Genomic DNA, 16,182 nt, shown 5'->3' on the forward strand with positions numbered 1-16,182 from the left:
CGCTGCAGGGTTTTGCCCAGAGTCTGCTGAAGAGGATGTCTCAGCGGAGCTCCGTCAGCGGCTGTGGGATCACCTTTGAAGTGGTTTCTAACATCCCAGGAGTAAGTACCAGGATTCATGTTGGCGTCTGCATTAGTGTTCAGGAAGGAAGGAAAGGGGAATAGAATAATACTTTAATTGTCCCACAAGGGGAAATTTGGTTGTATCAGCAGCAAAACACACATATAAAGAACAGAAAACACAATTTTTACATATTTACATCATGGACAACAGTTACCAGAGCACAGTTGTTGGGATTAGTGTACAGATGTGCAGACAGCAGGAGACTGAAAGATGTTTAAATAGTGAAGAATATTTAGAATCATTAGAAAGGTGCAGATTGTGTGATTGTGCATTAAAATGTAGACATGTAACTTCCAATAAGTTAGTGTATATATAAGCTGAGTAAGTAATGTGCAGTTATAACAGTAGAAGCTGCTACAGTGCAGATGTGAACATCTATGATTGTTGGGAGCAGTTGTGATTGTGCAGTCTGACAGCTGCAGGGAGGAAGGCCCTGCAGAAACGCTCCTTCATGCATCGACGATGCAGCAGTCTGTCACTGCAGCAGCTCTGCAGCAACATTCACATGCATGGGGTGGGAGACTCTGTCCATCAGAGTCCTTCTGTCTCCCACCACCTGCACTGGGTCCAGGGTGCATCCCAGAACAGAGCTGGCCTTCCTGATCAGCTAAATGGCAATGAGAACAAAAATGGTGAGCGTGTACATTTCTTGAATCTGGTGGTCATTTTAGAGTAAGAACATTTCGGCGCACATATGGAGGAATGAATCCCGGCGTTCCAGAAGTAGACGGCACGTTCTCTGTGGAGAGAAAAGGCTTTCTCATGGACACTTTTCCAAATAAGCCGACACATGTTCACGCTTTTCCTAATTGTGCCATGATGAACTTAAACATTGCAACCTCTGGGTGAAGCTGCTCCTCCTGGGAAGGATCAATGCTCTGTTCATTTTTATCGCAGCAGAGTGATGCGCTTTAACGTTTTTGGGAGTGACCTTTGAACCCTTTCCAGATTGAGGAGCAGCCACAGTTGCTTCTCTGAGATCGTCTTTCCTCCTCAGTTAACACACCGGAAAGCTCCAGACCAGCAAAGTGACAAAAGACTAGCTTTTATAGAAGTGCTCACACCTGCTGATGATCAGTTAATCAGATGTATTGATTAGCAGCATCTACCTATGGAAGAGGTGAAGATGTACGTTTTACACACTGATACTAATATAGGATATGATACTAGGTTCAAATCTCTGACCTTGACCTCAGCTTCAGAGGTCATGTTTTCTGAAAGTCTTGTGATTGTGACAAATTCAGAAGAAGGCAACATCGGACGTTACCATGACGATTTTTGTAGACTCGAACAGAGCGTGGTGTTTGTGTAAACATCAACATGGCGTGATGCTACCACAGGAGTGCGACCAGATCAGCGTGTTTTTAATATAAAGGTGTTTGATCTGCTCACACACAGAACACAGTGTTATTTGGCTTTGAATAAATACTGCCTTATTTCCCACTACAGGACATCCACGGTCCAGAGGACAGGGAGATGCTGGCCCGGCTGGCCGCCAGCGCAGAGGACGAGCAGTCGGCCGCCAGCGAGGCAGCCATCGAGAAATACCTCCGCAGTGTCCTGGCTGTGGAGAACATCCTGACGCTGGACAGGCTCAGACAGGTGTGGAAATGTGGTTCACCTGAGATGTGAAGCAGATTTGAATATTAAAACATTAATACTGAGATTTATCACGAGCTCAACTAAAACCCAACATTTCCAGTTGATTCAATGAACACAAAGCAGTTTGTCTCCAGTGGAAACACTCAGAGACGCTGTGTCCACGAAGGAAACAATCAGCAGGTGTGTGTGTGTGTGTGTGTGTGCGCGTCTCTGCGTGTGTGTGTCTCTGTGTGTGCGTGCGTCTCTGCGTGTGTGTGTCTCTGTGTGTGTGTCTCTGCGCGTGTCTCTGCGTGTGTCTCTGCGCGTGTGTGTGTCTCTGCGTGTGTGTGTGCAGGAGGTGGCTGTGAGGGAGCAGCTGGCTGGCAGAGGAAGAGCTGCCAGACGGTGCCTGAGCTCGCCGGACATCGAGCGGGTGAGCAGGCTCACTTTACTTTGTTGCTGTTGTTAAGTCTCTTTATTCTGCTGTTGGCAGCAGCGACTCACCTGGGGTTGGTTTATACTCTGGGTTTTCTTTCTTGATTGCCTTTGTCAACAACCAGTCTCATCATCAATCTGCCTCACTAACCTCTAACCACTTAACCTTTGACCCAGCTGTCAGACAGCAGCCTGGATCTTGGCTCCTCCCCTCTTAAGCTCAAAGACTTCAAGGTGAGACACTGAAGTCAGCTTCTCTTTGGTAACTGCTTGTACTGCTTAGGTAAATACAACCTCATTACACTCCAGTTGTTCCTGCTAATTAACTGCATGTTTGTGATGATACTAATTTGCATGTCTGGATTCATACAGAAGGTGAAACCTGATGGGTCTCCAAGGTGCTTTTACTAATACACTTACCTGAAGAGGATATCTTATTGTGCTTTGAATGACCACGAACCACCGACCTTCTGATTAGTGACTGACCTGCTCTGCCACCTGAGCCACAGCCACCCATAAGCAAGCGAATAACGCAGGAAACAGATTTGATCGTAAATGTGTGCACTGAGAGCGAGCTGTGCAGCAAGTGTGATTTTTATCGTGGTGGAAGCAAAAAAGTCAGAATCAATGCCGATGTTTATCAAACGAGAAGCGTCGTTTGGATCTTCTTTTGCTGCTGGTTCAGTCAGTGTTGGTCAGAGTGACGAAACCTGCAGCTCAGACTCTGAGTCGGCTCTCAGCACCGACGGCGTGTTCGCGTGCTCCGCTTACATCTTTTCCTGTTTACTTGCTGTTTTAGCTGTTTGGCAGTTAATGAAACAGTTTTGTGAGCTTTAATCGGAGATTCTGCCGTTTCTGCCAAAATACATTTATACTTAAATCGATTCAGCACTTAAACCCAGCCCTGTACAAGTAATCTGTGTAACCTCGCTGAATGACGTATGACTTAAACACTGTGGACAGATGGTAACAAAAATAAACTAAAAATGGTTGAAATTCCTAAAACTCGGTGTATCAATAGAAGATGTAGCTTAACGCAGTGAATGAATGGATGGAGCTGTGTTGCAGCTGTGTTTGGCAGCCATTGGATGTTGCTCCCACAAAGACTGAAGTGCTCTTCATCGTGTCTGCAGGCCTGGGACAGTCATCACGACCTCTCTGTGGCGCCGCCTCCTCCTTCCAGACGCACCCTTCCCAGCTCCTTGTCCCAGAATCTGAACGCAGAGACGGGTACAGCTATTTAAAAACACCCTCTGTGTGACCTTTGATGTCATCAGCTGTGCATCTGATGCTTTAGTCTGGGGCAAACTTTTTCTCTTTAAGAGTCTTATTCTCAAAAATGGTTTGGTTTGTTTGGTTTTTCTCTGCCCCCCTTCTCCATCTCCTCTTCCTTCTTCTGCAGAGCATTCAGGCTTCACTGCTTCTTCTCTCCCTTTAGTGAAGGCCGTACCCAGGCTACTGAAGTCGCTGCTTCCTGGTGGGAAAGAGGGCAGAGACCAGACAGCTGTCCATCAGCAGGTAGGCTCATTCGGTCTGTTTATTGTGCTCTGCATTAAAGCTTGTCTTCGACCTGCATCCTTATCAGGGATTTAAAGTTCGTATGCGTCGCTGCTACCTGAATCTGAACACGCCATCTCCTCATCAACAGTCTGAGTTCTTCTGTTGCCATAGAAACAGAGCTAATGTCTGTGGAAACAGAAATATGAGGCAGATGATGTAAGTGCACCTTTTGCCTCGTTGTTTTAAGATTACGAAGAAAAGCATGTTGTGAATAAAAGCTTTGGATGGTTTGCAGAGTGTTTAGTTTTGGCAAAACGGAGTAAATCCCGCCGACGTCCATATTAAAATGGCCAACATTACTACAGCCCGATAGAGACACAGCTGCCATCACCTTTCAGGTAGCTGCTAACATGTCTCCTGTTTAGGGAACGGTTAGGACAGCGACAATTATTATTATCATCCTGTAACCTCACAGGCTCACAAACCTAATTCAAAACACTGGACTTGATGCTTTTCGGAACATTGTGAAAGAAATTATGTGACAAATCTAATTAGTGAAATCCTCGTATTACTTACTATGGTGGCACTAATTACCAGCTGAGCGTGTGGTGTGCATTTCTGGACAGGCTAATCGGCCAGCTGGCACCAGCTGTTAGTGTAGTACTCCACTACCCGAGAGACGGCGGTTCATGAACCAACACGTGGCGCCATGATGGCCGCATCTTTTTTCAGCTGCTAATAAAATGGAGTGTAGTGGTTTACACACTCGTCTGCCATGTGAAGGCAGACGAGTGTGTAAACCACACGTCCTTCGGGCGATGTCAGGAAGAGCATCTGTCATAAGAAACGGGCAAATCAAAGCGGTGCACTGTAGTGAACAAGGCAGCTGGTAATGAACGTGCTTCCGTTTTCAGCCAATAACTCTAAAGTACTCGAGTCTTGTGTCTGAGTCAGAACAAGACTGAATGGCTGAGCTGTCCCCACCGACTGATGTTCGTGAGCACGTCTGCTTCAGGCGCTTACTGTGCGTAGACCAGGGGTAATTACGAGCTGCTGAACTTTATCCTGACACGTTGCTCCTTCAACCTGCGCAGCATCTGCTCTTCTGCAATCATGCAGCTTTTTTCATAGCAGCCAAACACTCCAGCGTCTCATTTGGCTGATTGGCCCTTGAGCTGTGGAGAGTAGCTAATCAGGGGAATGTTGGAAAGGAAACCCAGCAGGCCTCGCTGTGCTTGTTGTTGAGAATATTGCTTTAATTAGCATCTTCCTGCCACAGATGTTTACAACGGTCAACACAAAACAAAAGCTTGGAGTGACGCAAATAATAGCGGGCTGCCAAAGGGTAATTTGGTCGATGATCACGGCCCGTACGAATGTGTTTGGGGCTCTACATGAATTGTAGAGCTGTCATTGGGTTTGAATACTGCTGTACTTTGTACTTTCGATACTTGCACATCTCTGGACCTTAGAAGTGACTGATGTTATAAAACCAACAAAACTAATTTATTAAGTCTGCATGAAAGTTTCATTAACTATGACTCACTCTTTTTTTCTAAAGATTTCTTTCATATAAAGAAATGAAGGAGTTTGTCCTGTTAGACAGCAGACATCCGTAGACCAGATCAGCGGTCCCCAAACCCCGGCCCAGTACTGCTCCGTGAGAGTCCAGGCTCGGCCGTGAAAGTTATGGTTTTCAGGGTTTTTATCGTTAACTCGGTTTCCCTGGGTGTTTCCCGTGTGTTATCAACAAATCTCCTTTTTGGTAACGGTACTGTTTTTTATTTTGATGTATTTATCTGCGACACTTTAAAGGCCGGTCTGTGAAAATATTGTCGGACATAAACAGACCGGGAATACAGATAAATACAACAAAATAAAAACCAGTACCGGGCCGGGGTTTGGGGACCACTGGTCTAGCTGATAAGTACTATTGGCTAAAATTGTGGTTGTCCGTGAGATTGATCAGCACTTCCAGCACCAACTACTGAAATGTTGAACTGCTGCGAGTAGAACGTTTGAGTCATCGTTTGTTAAATCAGGAAGTCTACGCTCTCCGGATGAAACGATCGTCTCAGAGGGAGCGCGGGAATTATTCGGTCTGTGTTACGGCTGTACGATCACACTCGGACCTGTTGGAGGTTTACTGAAGGTGCTGTAAATACACACGTTGTTGTTGCTGATGCTTAAATGCAGAGGTTTTAATGCTACATTTGGAACATTGATCTACCACACATCACATCAATACCTGAAAGATGACAACAGCAACAACAAAAGAAAAGTAAAATACACAAGTGTCAGTTTGCACTGTGCAGCCACGTGGCTAAAAACCTGAAACTAAAAGGATTTATGTGCATCTGGCAGCCTGGCTCTAAACGCTCAGGGTGACGACTGGATGAAGAGTTCCAGGACACAACTTTGACTCGCAGCTTTCAGCAGTTAGTCGACGCACATTATGCTGTGTTAAATGAAGCACAATTCCAAGTAAACTGTGTGCTGCAAACCATAGGACATCACGTTTCTTTGATTCGGTTAAATACACACCTTCCAGCATTTTCCTGAAACGGACGATATGCAGTGAAGCCAGCCCACCGTCGGCAAAGGTGCCAAAGCTGGTGCGCATTTATTTCCAAAGAGGAGTGTGCGCTCACATGGCTGAACTGTGACTTTAGCCTCCTGGTGATTAGCTCCTCTCACTGATGCTGCACAGCAGCCAGCAACAACCTCAACCTCAACTAAACGTTTACTCCTCAGCACCTCCTGGGCTTGCCGTGCTTCAGATGAACGGCTGTCGAGAACACGGACACGTGGAGATTGCGGTTAACACAGACGGGTGCTTGTTGTGCTTTGATTTCAATAACCAGTAAAGCAGAGGCAGCATTTGTTGTGCACCTGATGTGTTGTGTTGACCTGCAGGTTTATTTTCCCGAGCACGCGAGGGGTAGGATAGACCTGTTTGACCTACTTTCTGACGTCAGACCTGCGGACCACGTAGGTCGTCGTTCTGCTCTCAAAGCTCCTTGTGTCCTAAATCGAGCAGCTTCCTTTCTGCATGAACTCAGTCGTCATGATTAAAATCCTGTCTGCTAAGCACACGCATCTTTTAAAGATCAAGATGGGTTTTTGTTTTCTTCGTGCTTAATCAGTTGACGGATGACGAGTTTTGAATCCTGAGCAGGGATCAATGATGATGGGTGCAATTATAATTAAGGTGCAATTATACTGATTGTTTGACTAGTTTGTCATGATTACGAGTCTAATGAACCAATGTTTTTATTACACTGTCTGCATCTCGTGTCAACATCTCGAAACGCTGTTATCGAAATAAATATCTGATTCCTTTCGTCACGTGAACATACGAATCTGATTGCACATCTTTCATAATTATGAAGAATCATCTGCAGCTGCAGCAGACGGTCAGCTGGCCTAATGTTAGTACCAGAGAGGGCGTAGCAGGTCGGTGTTCAGCCTCATTGTTACCATCACAGGTTCAGTTTTCTCTCTGCTTGTTTCTGTCCTTCTGTCTCTCTGATGCTCCCACAGCAGCTAATCACCACATCATGCAGTGTGGCATGAACAGACTTCTGTTAATCTTCAGGTTTGAAGCGGACAGAGCTGATTGGCCCCTGATTGCATCTTGAAATCAGCTTGAAAAGCCTTCAGTGCTAATTAGCAGCTTTGAGATGTTTTATCTGAAGTCACATTAACTTTGCTTTTTTAATTCCGACCCCGTCGCAGAGTCTGCCGCGCATCGTGGTGCAGTCGGCCAGCGTTGAAGAGGACATGAGCAAACAGCGGCAGGCGGTGAGTCCTCCAGCCCCGCCCGCATGGTGTTAACACATTGTGTAGATCTGTTCTTCCAAACATAGAAACTGATCGGAGTGGAGTGTATTCAGTAATGCCGTCTGTGTCAACCGAAACTCGCCCATCGTTCGTCATCGGCTGTAAATGCCGTGGTACAAAAACGTTGGATGAAGTTATAAAAAGCCTGCACGGCTTCTGGCAGCGCTGTTTGTCTTTTTAGATTCTTCACTTTAATATTTTTAGACGTTTGTGTTACTTTGAAAACACGACAAGTTCACCTGACCATCCTGTGCACGATAACAGGACTGTGATTATATGGAATACATTCATGTTTAATACCAGCAACATCTGCTGGTCATTGTTATTCAAACATTTCTGCTGCTCCAAGTATCCAACTGAACCTGGCTCCAAGTACAAAGACTGTAGAATGACAATGATGTAGCTTCCATGTTTAAAAACTGAGGGCAGGTTGGCCTTGTGATTGACAGGTAGGTTTTTCAGTCAGATCCTCAGAAATGGTGAAAAACATTCATCTTGAGGCTGGACTAACCAGGAGCTGGCACTAGGGTGGTTATGATCAGAAATTGGAAATGAATTTGTGGCAATTCCATTTTTGGAAACTGGCAAAAAGACGCTCTTTGGCTAAAACCACGTTTCTATGGTTTGCCCCCAGGTCCCCATTGATGAAACAGAAATCCCCAGATCTGTGCCTCTTCCACCTCCAATCATCCCAGAAACTGAAGACTCCACCACCAGTCCAGTGAGCGAGGCTTCCAGTGGATATATGTCAACAAGCATATCTACAGTAACGCTGTCAGAAGTCTACACGCTGAGCTGGGACTTGCCTTCGTCATATGGTAGCAGGGATGGCTTTGAAACTGTGCTCGATGAGCACGAGGAGGAAAATGTTGTGACACAGAAGTTCTCTCCTTTCTCTGACACCACACAATCGGACACTCTTATTTTAGACCAATCAGGGCCTCAGGAATTACTGAGTTTGAGACAGAAAGCAGATGCAGAGAGTATGGAGCAGGAGCCATCTGAACCAGATGTTATGCCGAGTCAACAAGAACCAAATCGGTTGCTATCAGACCAGTTAAAGGAGGCCGAAAAATCTGATCCAGCTGCAGAAGCAGAATTGCCAGACCAGACCGAACAAAAACAGGACCGTGGATCAGAGCAACGAGATCATTCAGAGGTGGCACAAAACAATGGGACCAAGCAGACAGAAGTGCGCCATGTAGACCACAGTGAACCAAAGACTCCTTCAAGAGAAGATCTCGAGGTGGCTGCCACAAACAAAGTAGAATGTGAACTGGCGTTTTCTAATGAGACACAACGATCTGCTCAAGAAGGAGCGAGGCGTTTGGAATCAACCGTCCTGCAACCCCAGCAGCGCACACAAGAGCAGACGGCTTCAGACTTTATTCAAGATCCTTCTCCAAGCCTGATCCAAGCCTCAAGTCCTGATCCAGGACCGCCTGTAGACCTGGCTGCTCAAGCTTCATCCAAGCAACAGTCAACTTCTGATGTTCCAGAAACAAATGGTGCCTCCTTCCTACCCTCATCCTCAGCCACCAGTGAGGTTCAGCAGCCAGCAGCTTCTGTCAAACCTGCCAAAGGCCCCATTTCTTCTCCCAAATCAGGTCCCTCAGTAGCTAACCCCTTCAAGATCCAGAAAGTGAAGTCTTCAGACCTCAAGTCATTTCTGCAGATTCTGAGTGAGGAGGAGCATGATACCCCCACACTGGTGAACCAACCCTCAAGTTGTGGGACAGGACCCAACCTTTCAGTGCCGAAGGAAAGTCTGGAAATCATCTCTGACACAGAGGATGGAGATACAGCTGCTTCTGCTGTTCTTCCCGAGTGGTTGAAAGAGGGCGAGTTTGTGAGTGTGGGGGCTAATAAGAGTGGTACGGTGCGATATTTGGGACCCACAGATTTTGCAGAGGGGACTTGGGTTGGAGTGGAACTTGAAGTACCAGCAGGTAGGTTTAGATTAGACCCAACACCAAATCTGATCGTTCTCATTCTTCATGAACATGTATGCACTGCCAATTAAAGCCTCATTATTGCTTTTTAAAATTTTTACGATTCATGTATTTTCCTCTTTCTTTCAGGAAAGAACGATGGGTCAGTGGCTGGTAAGCACTACTTCCACTGCAACCCTGGTTACGGCGTGTTGGTAAGACCTGACAGAGTAACCCGTGGCGATCCCAAACGCCATCGCCAGCAGCAACAAAAACGCCGTAGTGCCCATCTGTCGGGGTCCAGCCCAAACCTGGCAGCCCTTACAGCTCTGGCCAAAGGCGAAGGTGGAACCGGATCAACCGGTCGCGGCAGGGGGGAGAACCGCAAGTCGTGGAACACTTAAATGGCTCATTGCTGGGCATCCCCAGCACATCACTGCCCATATGGGACAAAAGCTTAAGCCTACTGGCACAGTGGTGTCTGGCGTACTTTAGACCGATTTACTGGAGGTTTGACAGTAAGTTTGGATGAGTCACTCCACGCTCTCGTGTCTGGAGGATGATTTTTGGCTTTTCCTGTTACAGGACTCCATTCCTGTGTGACGTACTTGGCAGACATTGGATGTTTTATCTGAAAATGTGAATGCTTTTAGATAATTACACGCTAACATTTTATAAATGTATTTATTCAAAAGACATTACATTGTAATCAAAGCACTGCGACCTGTATATGTCGTGTAAGGAAGCGAGGGTACACATGAAGTACGCTACAGACGGATTCACAGGAGGCACAGTCTCCTTTTTACTGTGCATACCAAAAATGCCCCCCCCCCCCAAAAAAAAAAAAGGCTAGCCGATATCTTTCTCGTGCAGTTCCAAAGATAAACAAATATGAGTGCAGACATCCAGATGTGTGTTTTGTAATGTATGACTATATGGTGTGCTATTAGTCTTGTGCCTTGAAATGCTTTGAATAAAGCCTTTGGAAAAATGCCTTGGACACGTCCCACCGCACTGTGTAGGAATAAAGGGGATTATTCTGATGTGATTCTGCTGGTTAAAATCATTGCACTCGTCAAAAATGCTACTGCTGGAATTTTGCAACAGTTATAAATCTATATTTTCCTCTTCCTGTCAAGCAAATGCAGGAATCTGCATTAGTTTCACGTGAGGGTGTTTGAGAACGTTACTTGTGACTTTCCCTGTATGTGCTGCAGTCTGATGTTTGGTGAGGATTGTGTTGGTTTTAATGTTGTGTTAGTTTTTGTGCAGAAATGTGTTTTATACATTTGCATTTAAAATGATCAAGCTTGAATGTTTGTTTAAAGATCAACTTTTTATAAGTGATAATAAATCAATTTAATGTGTGTGTGTGTGTGTGTGTGTGTGTGTGTGTGTGTGTGTGTGTGTGTGTGTGTGTGTGTGTGTGTGAGAGAGAGAGATAGTTACAGCTTTATTCTCTGGTACATTATGTACTCATTTTTTGAGATTAGAAAATCTTTTACGACGATGTCCTGGTAAAAGAGATTACATAATCACTGCATCATCTCTATTGGGTTTTATTAGGATTTATTTTTTTTTTATCATTTTATTTTTTTAAGCTAACTTTAGAGAAGGAAAAATAAAGTTTGAGCATCTTTCAGCACCATCTTTATCTTTTTTTCAAGAGAACAAAAAGAGTGCCTCTGCAAAACCTTTGGTCTAGCTTAGCTCCTCTGTTTCATGCTATTCATACTTTTTCTTTCTTTAACCACCGGGTGATTTCTCCCAGACCACTCCACGACCTCATCCACCGGTCCTCTGTCCTCCTTCTGTCCACACAGACTGTAAGTCTGAGGTGAGAAGCGCTGATATTTGGAAAGCAGTGACCAGCTGTTCCTGCACAGATGTTGTAATCACATCTGTTTTCATTTGTGGACATGATGTCTCAGTGAAATTCATGGTTGCTGGTTTCCAAATGTCTTTTCCTTCCTTACTGAACACTAACATGATGTCCTGGTACTTCCTCCTGGGATGTTAGAAACTACTTCAAAGGCGATCCCACATCCGCTGACGGAGCTCCGCTCAGATGTTCTCTTCAGCAGGTTCTGGGCCAAACCCTGCAGCGCAACAACACATCAGCTCCTAACGCTTGAATGACATTTGGTAACTTCTCTTAAATTCCGACTGAAGCAACGACATGGCAGGATACTGCTGACTGACAAAAAATCTGCTAGTAAACATCAGAGGGTTACCCTGGAAACAGGAGCCTGGGATGTTGTAGTATAGGCCTCTGCAATATGAAGCAGGACTTTTAGCTTCTCGGTAACTTCTAGAAACCTTCAGTTTGACCCTGGGTTTATTTTATACTAATTATATTTTTCTGTGAGCAAATATAAGCATTTATGTTTCTATGTGATTCTTTAATATGACAAGTACACTGGAGACAGAAATTTGCACCTAGACTGAGCCTTTGTTTGAGTGCTTTGAAACATCAGCGCTGTAGCATGAATGCACAGTGAAAAACCTCCAAAAGGACCTGTGCAAGAACTGGGAGAGTGCACAACATGTTCTGGTATCAGTGGAATTACAGAAAATAGTCCCAAAAATGATCACCTCCATCCTAAATAAGCTAACAAAACCACACCAGCCATTCTGATGTTTAAAGAAAAACAAAAACCTACCATTTCCTTTTCTTTTAAATGAATATATATACTTTGATTTCTAAATGAAAATGTGTTGGTTCTTGTATATAATACAATATGCAGTGTTTCTTACAAATAAATACTGTTAAATGAATAAATCCTCACTATCATTTTTTTAGGAAAACAATATGGTCATTGTTCTATGAATGTAAAAATGCTCATGAATATATAAACGTCTTCCAAGGTCGTTTTCAACAGTTATTTCTGATTGTTAGCCCCCCCATTAAAAAAATCCCAGAAACGCCCCTGGGCAGAGCTCAGTGGCAGCCTGCATTGTGGGATGTATGGGACCACGCTTGGTATCCGGTTGTTCAGTGATGACGCGACGAATCCTACTTCCGGGTCTAAAGTAGTCTGCGTTTAATCAGAATCAGAATACTTTATTGATCCCTGGGGGAAATTATTTGGCCTTTGTGTTGTTAACATGTTTAATGTTTTGTATTTTCTTCTATTTAATCTCAAAAAGCTCCTAAAACAGTCAGTGATCACTGTTGACCTCCCTCGGCTTTTATTACCACTAATCATTTATTTAAGCTCAGTTTTTAAAACCTTAGGATGTAACTACAGCCCAGCCCATGCTGCAGTATATGAATGACTAACCTCGTATTGTGGATGGATTATCTCAGTTGTTCTCCTGACTGAAGTTTGGTCCTTTTACAGCATCCTGCCATGCGATTACATTTGTTCCTGACCACCGAGAACACTCGCGTTAACTTTTATCGAGTGGAAAAAAAGTTATCTTGTTTATATTATGCTAACATAGCTGTGTCGCTAGCGGTCACCTAGCACATCATTATATACCAGCTAGCCCAACTTCAGTAACCCTACAAACGTCACTGCTATTTAGTTTTCTGTCTTCATTTATGCTGGAAGTGATAACAGAGCTGTACGTTTGAATTTGTTTCCAAAACCCTGCAGTCAGGACATGCTATATTGTATTTAGATAGAAGCTAGCGAGCTAACTTCCTGCTAACTTCTAACTCCGTTAAATGTCATAAATTCCGTTTTCATGGATGCCTGGACGTTAAACTCAATTGTTACACCTGGTAGAGCAGAACGCTGATCATTTTATTAAAGATGAAAGACTTTAGACAGTTTTCAACTCTCAGTAATGCCACAGTGATCGTTTGATATATGGACCTGCAGCGGCGTTTAGACCCAGAGACGGCTAGTGACGTCAGACTGAACAACCGGATTTGGGGAAATCGACGGCGCATTTGAAGCACACTTCGAATTGGAACAGCCGTCGTCGCGTGGCGGTGACGTAATCGCACTTAAAATGCGTACTTCAAGCGTGCAGACCCTGAATTGGGGCACAGCCAACGTTTGCAGTCTGTTGTGTTGCGTTCAAGGGACGCCATGTTCAAAAGTAATAGCGTATTTGGCGCGAATGTGGGGAAAGGTTGTGTGAATGTGAGATGGGTTATTTTGGTATGTTGTTCTGCTTTAGCCGCGAGTGTTTTGTTTAAGTTGTATGTAAAGTCATTTTGAATTAGTTTGTATTTATTTTGCTTTTGAGAGAAACTTTTTGTAACTTTATTTTTGTTTGTGAACTCTGTTATTTTATGGAAAGAATAAATTTCTATTGTGTATATGTTGCAGAAATAAATGAGCTCCGGCCTGAGCAAGACGCTAACTAGGGTGTCCTCTCTATTAATCCACAGTTTGCTCATATCTGGCTACGCAGTGCTCTCTAGCCTGTGTGCCGCTTGCTGCCGGTCCAGATTCCCCTAGGTCTGGTGCCGGTAACAGAAGCATATAGAAATACTAATGTTTCTATACTTGTATAAATAAATTACAGTGATTGTAAAATAAAACGCACCCTGAAGTTACCCGGATAAGCTTAAAGTCTATCTTCATAGTGTAGAGGCCAATGAAACAGGATTTATGACTTACCCAGATAACTTCAGGGTTGATCCTGGGTTTTCTGTACCACGAAGGTGGTTTACTTCTTACAAGTGTCACGCTAACTTATGCTGTGAAGCCAACTCACGCCAGTGCAGATCAAGTTCCACATTAGACATCAATGTATGAAATCGCTGCCTGATGACCAATTTAAGTCTGCCGAAAATATCCTCACCATCCTGGAAGATCCCTTGAAGCTCTGCAAGGAGAAGTTAAGGGTCTAAAAAGTCATTGGCTGCATCCCAATAGTCTTTTTTCCTTAGGAAGGTTCCTAACTGAAAGAAATGGTAAATGGCCTGCATTTGTATAGCGCTTTGCTAGTCCATAGGACCCCAAAGCGCTTTACACTACATTCAGTCATTCACACACTGGTGATGGCAGCTACATTGTAGCCACAGCTGCCTTGTGGCGCACTGACAGAGGCGAGGCTGCTGGACACAGGTGCCACCGGGCCCTCTGACCACCACCGGTAGGCAACACGGGGTTAGTATCTTGCCCAAGGATATTTGGCATGCAGCCAGGAGGCAGCCTGGGATCGAACCACCGACCTTCTGATTAGTGGCTGACCTGCTCTGCCACCTGAGCTACAGCCACCCCATGACCTGGAAGTGTCTCCATGGCGGTCGTAGTAAGAGCTATTCCAGGTCTGTTATACTAACTGATAAAAGGGTGATTAAGGTTCAGTGTAATCAGTTTGCATTAGTAATGTCCTTTGCTGTGTTGCAGTCATTAAGGTTATGATAAAAAAAACATTTTCCTGAGAACATAGCTGAGAACTACGGCCTCAGACTTGGAGGTTCACCAAACTCTTTTTTTAACTACCTCAGCAACCTTAGCGCCAGTGACGGCCGAGTCATCTCCCTCATCCCAAGACTCTGCTTACTCTATGAAAGGTGTGTCAGTGGGATTGAGGCATTGGTCAAAGTTTGCCTTCTTCTGTCCCAGTTGAGGTCCGCGATACTCCGTCCCTACACTGTAAGGTACAGTCAAAACTTTGCATCAGTCAGTTTGTCAGAGCTGGTTTGAGGCTTACCGAAAGTCATGTTCAATACTTGCACCAACAACTCTGAGCTGATGTTCAGCGAATAAGAACAAATGAGTCAAGACCCATTCCCTGACCCAGACGTGCACAGAGGTGACCGTCTTGTCCATCACAGCGAGCCACAATGGAGGAATGCTTTTATTGTTCACCATATGGACTTACATGGAAATACAATTTTAACCTCCTAGGACCTGGCGTCCACATATGGGGACATCACATTTTGGGTTGTCTAGACCACAATACTAAATTTTGCTCTTTCAAATGAGCCATATTGCTTAAAGGGGCTCAGCTGTTGTTTCTCATTTTGTTTTCGTACTCAGGAAAAATGCTGCAGTGTTCAGACACCAAATAAAGAGTTCTGCATATCATTATTCAATTGTGACTTTACAGTGTTCTATCAACAGTATAAAGCCCAAATAGTAAAGAGAAATCAAAATGCATGCCATGAAAGAGTTCAGGTCTTCAGAGGTTAAAATCCATAATTTCAAGTTTATTCACAACATTTGCGTTAAATAAGGTTTTATTGTTTGGAATATATACTTAAGCTTGGACTCACCAAACCTTTATGTGACCTGTCATATATGAAAACAATCTAAATTTTCCTCAGGAGTCAGTGTGCCATATGATGCATTAGCAATAAATTTATTAATGCTCTATAATAACAGTTACACACTATATAGAACAACTTTATAAAGTTATATTTGTTCGCAGATGTTGGCAGCTATGAGCGAATACTTATCAGCTATTTTGAAACAAAAAAAGACTTTATCCATAACAGCAAATGAACTGTACAACAGAAAATACAAATGCTATTTATGGTCTCCTCACAACAATGATAAGAAAAATAAACTAAGCCATTATGGCATGTTTGTTAATACAGAGACACACATGCTAATGTGATCTCTGGTCTCCCACTCAGAGACACGGGTCTCCCAGTGTCCAGCATTCAGAGGCTGCCTGAGGACTCATGTGAGAGAAAACCTGCTCACACAGACATGTAGAGCCAAACACTGTCAGTAAGGCCTCTGCAATGTTCTGAAGACAGTTAAACCTGTCAGGTAGTGACGTCCAGCAGGTGAACATGCTGTTCCATGAACACGCACGGCTGTGGATTCCAGCTGTGTTCGTAGTTCTGCAA

General features: G+C 44.2%; 1 protein-coding gene across 3 annotated transcripts in view; it reads left to right on the forward strand.

Moving 5' to 3' along the window:
• The window catches only part of LOC113007118 (kinesin-like protein KIF13B), a 30,861-nt gene extending 20,081 nt beyond the window's left edge, over positions 1 to 10,780 (forward strand). For 2 of the 3 annotated variants that reach the window (XM_026143535.1, XM_026143536.1), the window contains exons 34-42: positions 9 to 101; positions 1,573 to 1,725; positions 2,060 to 2,137; positions 2,317 to 2,373; positions 3,273 to 3,369; positions 3,578 to 3,657; positions 7,378 to 7,443; positions 8,117 to 9,431; positions 9,564 to 10,780. In XM_026143535.1, the coding sequence (XP_025999320.1) occupies positions 9 to 101; positions 1,573 to 1,725; positions 2,060 to 2,137; positions 2,317 to 2,373; positions 3,273 to 3,369; positions 3,578 to 3,657; positions 7,378 to 7,443; positions 8,117 to 9,431; positions 9,564 to 9,817 (2,193 nt within the window). In that variant the 3' untranslated portion in view covers positions 9,818 to 10,780. The remainder of the gene's footprint in view (positions 1 to 8; positions 102 to 1,572; positions 1,726 to 2,059; positions 2,138 to 2,316; positions 2,374 to 3,272; positions 3,370 to 3,577; positions 3,658 to 7,377; positions 7,444 to 8,116; positions 9,432 to 9,563) is intronic. The other variant, XM_026143537.1, reaches the window with a different exon arrangement.
• Positions 10,781 to 16,182: the final 5,402 nt, after the last annotated feature.

Source organism: Astatotilapia calliptera, chromosome 15 (assembly GCF_900246225.1).
Source record: "Astatotilapia calliptera chromosome 15, fAstCal1.2, whole genome shotgun sequence".
Classification (NCBI taxonomy): domain Eukaryota; kingdom Metazoa; phylum Chordata; class Actinopteri; order Cichliformes; family Cichlidae; genus Astatotilapia; species Astatotilapia calliptera.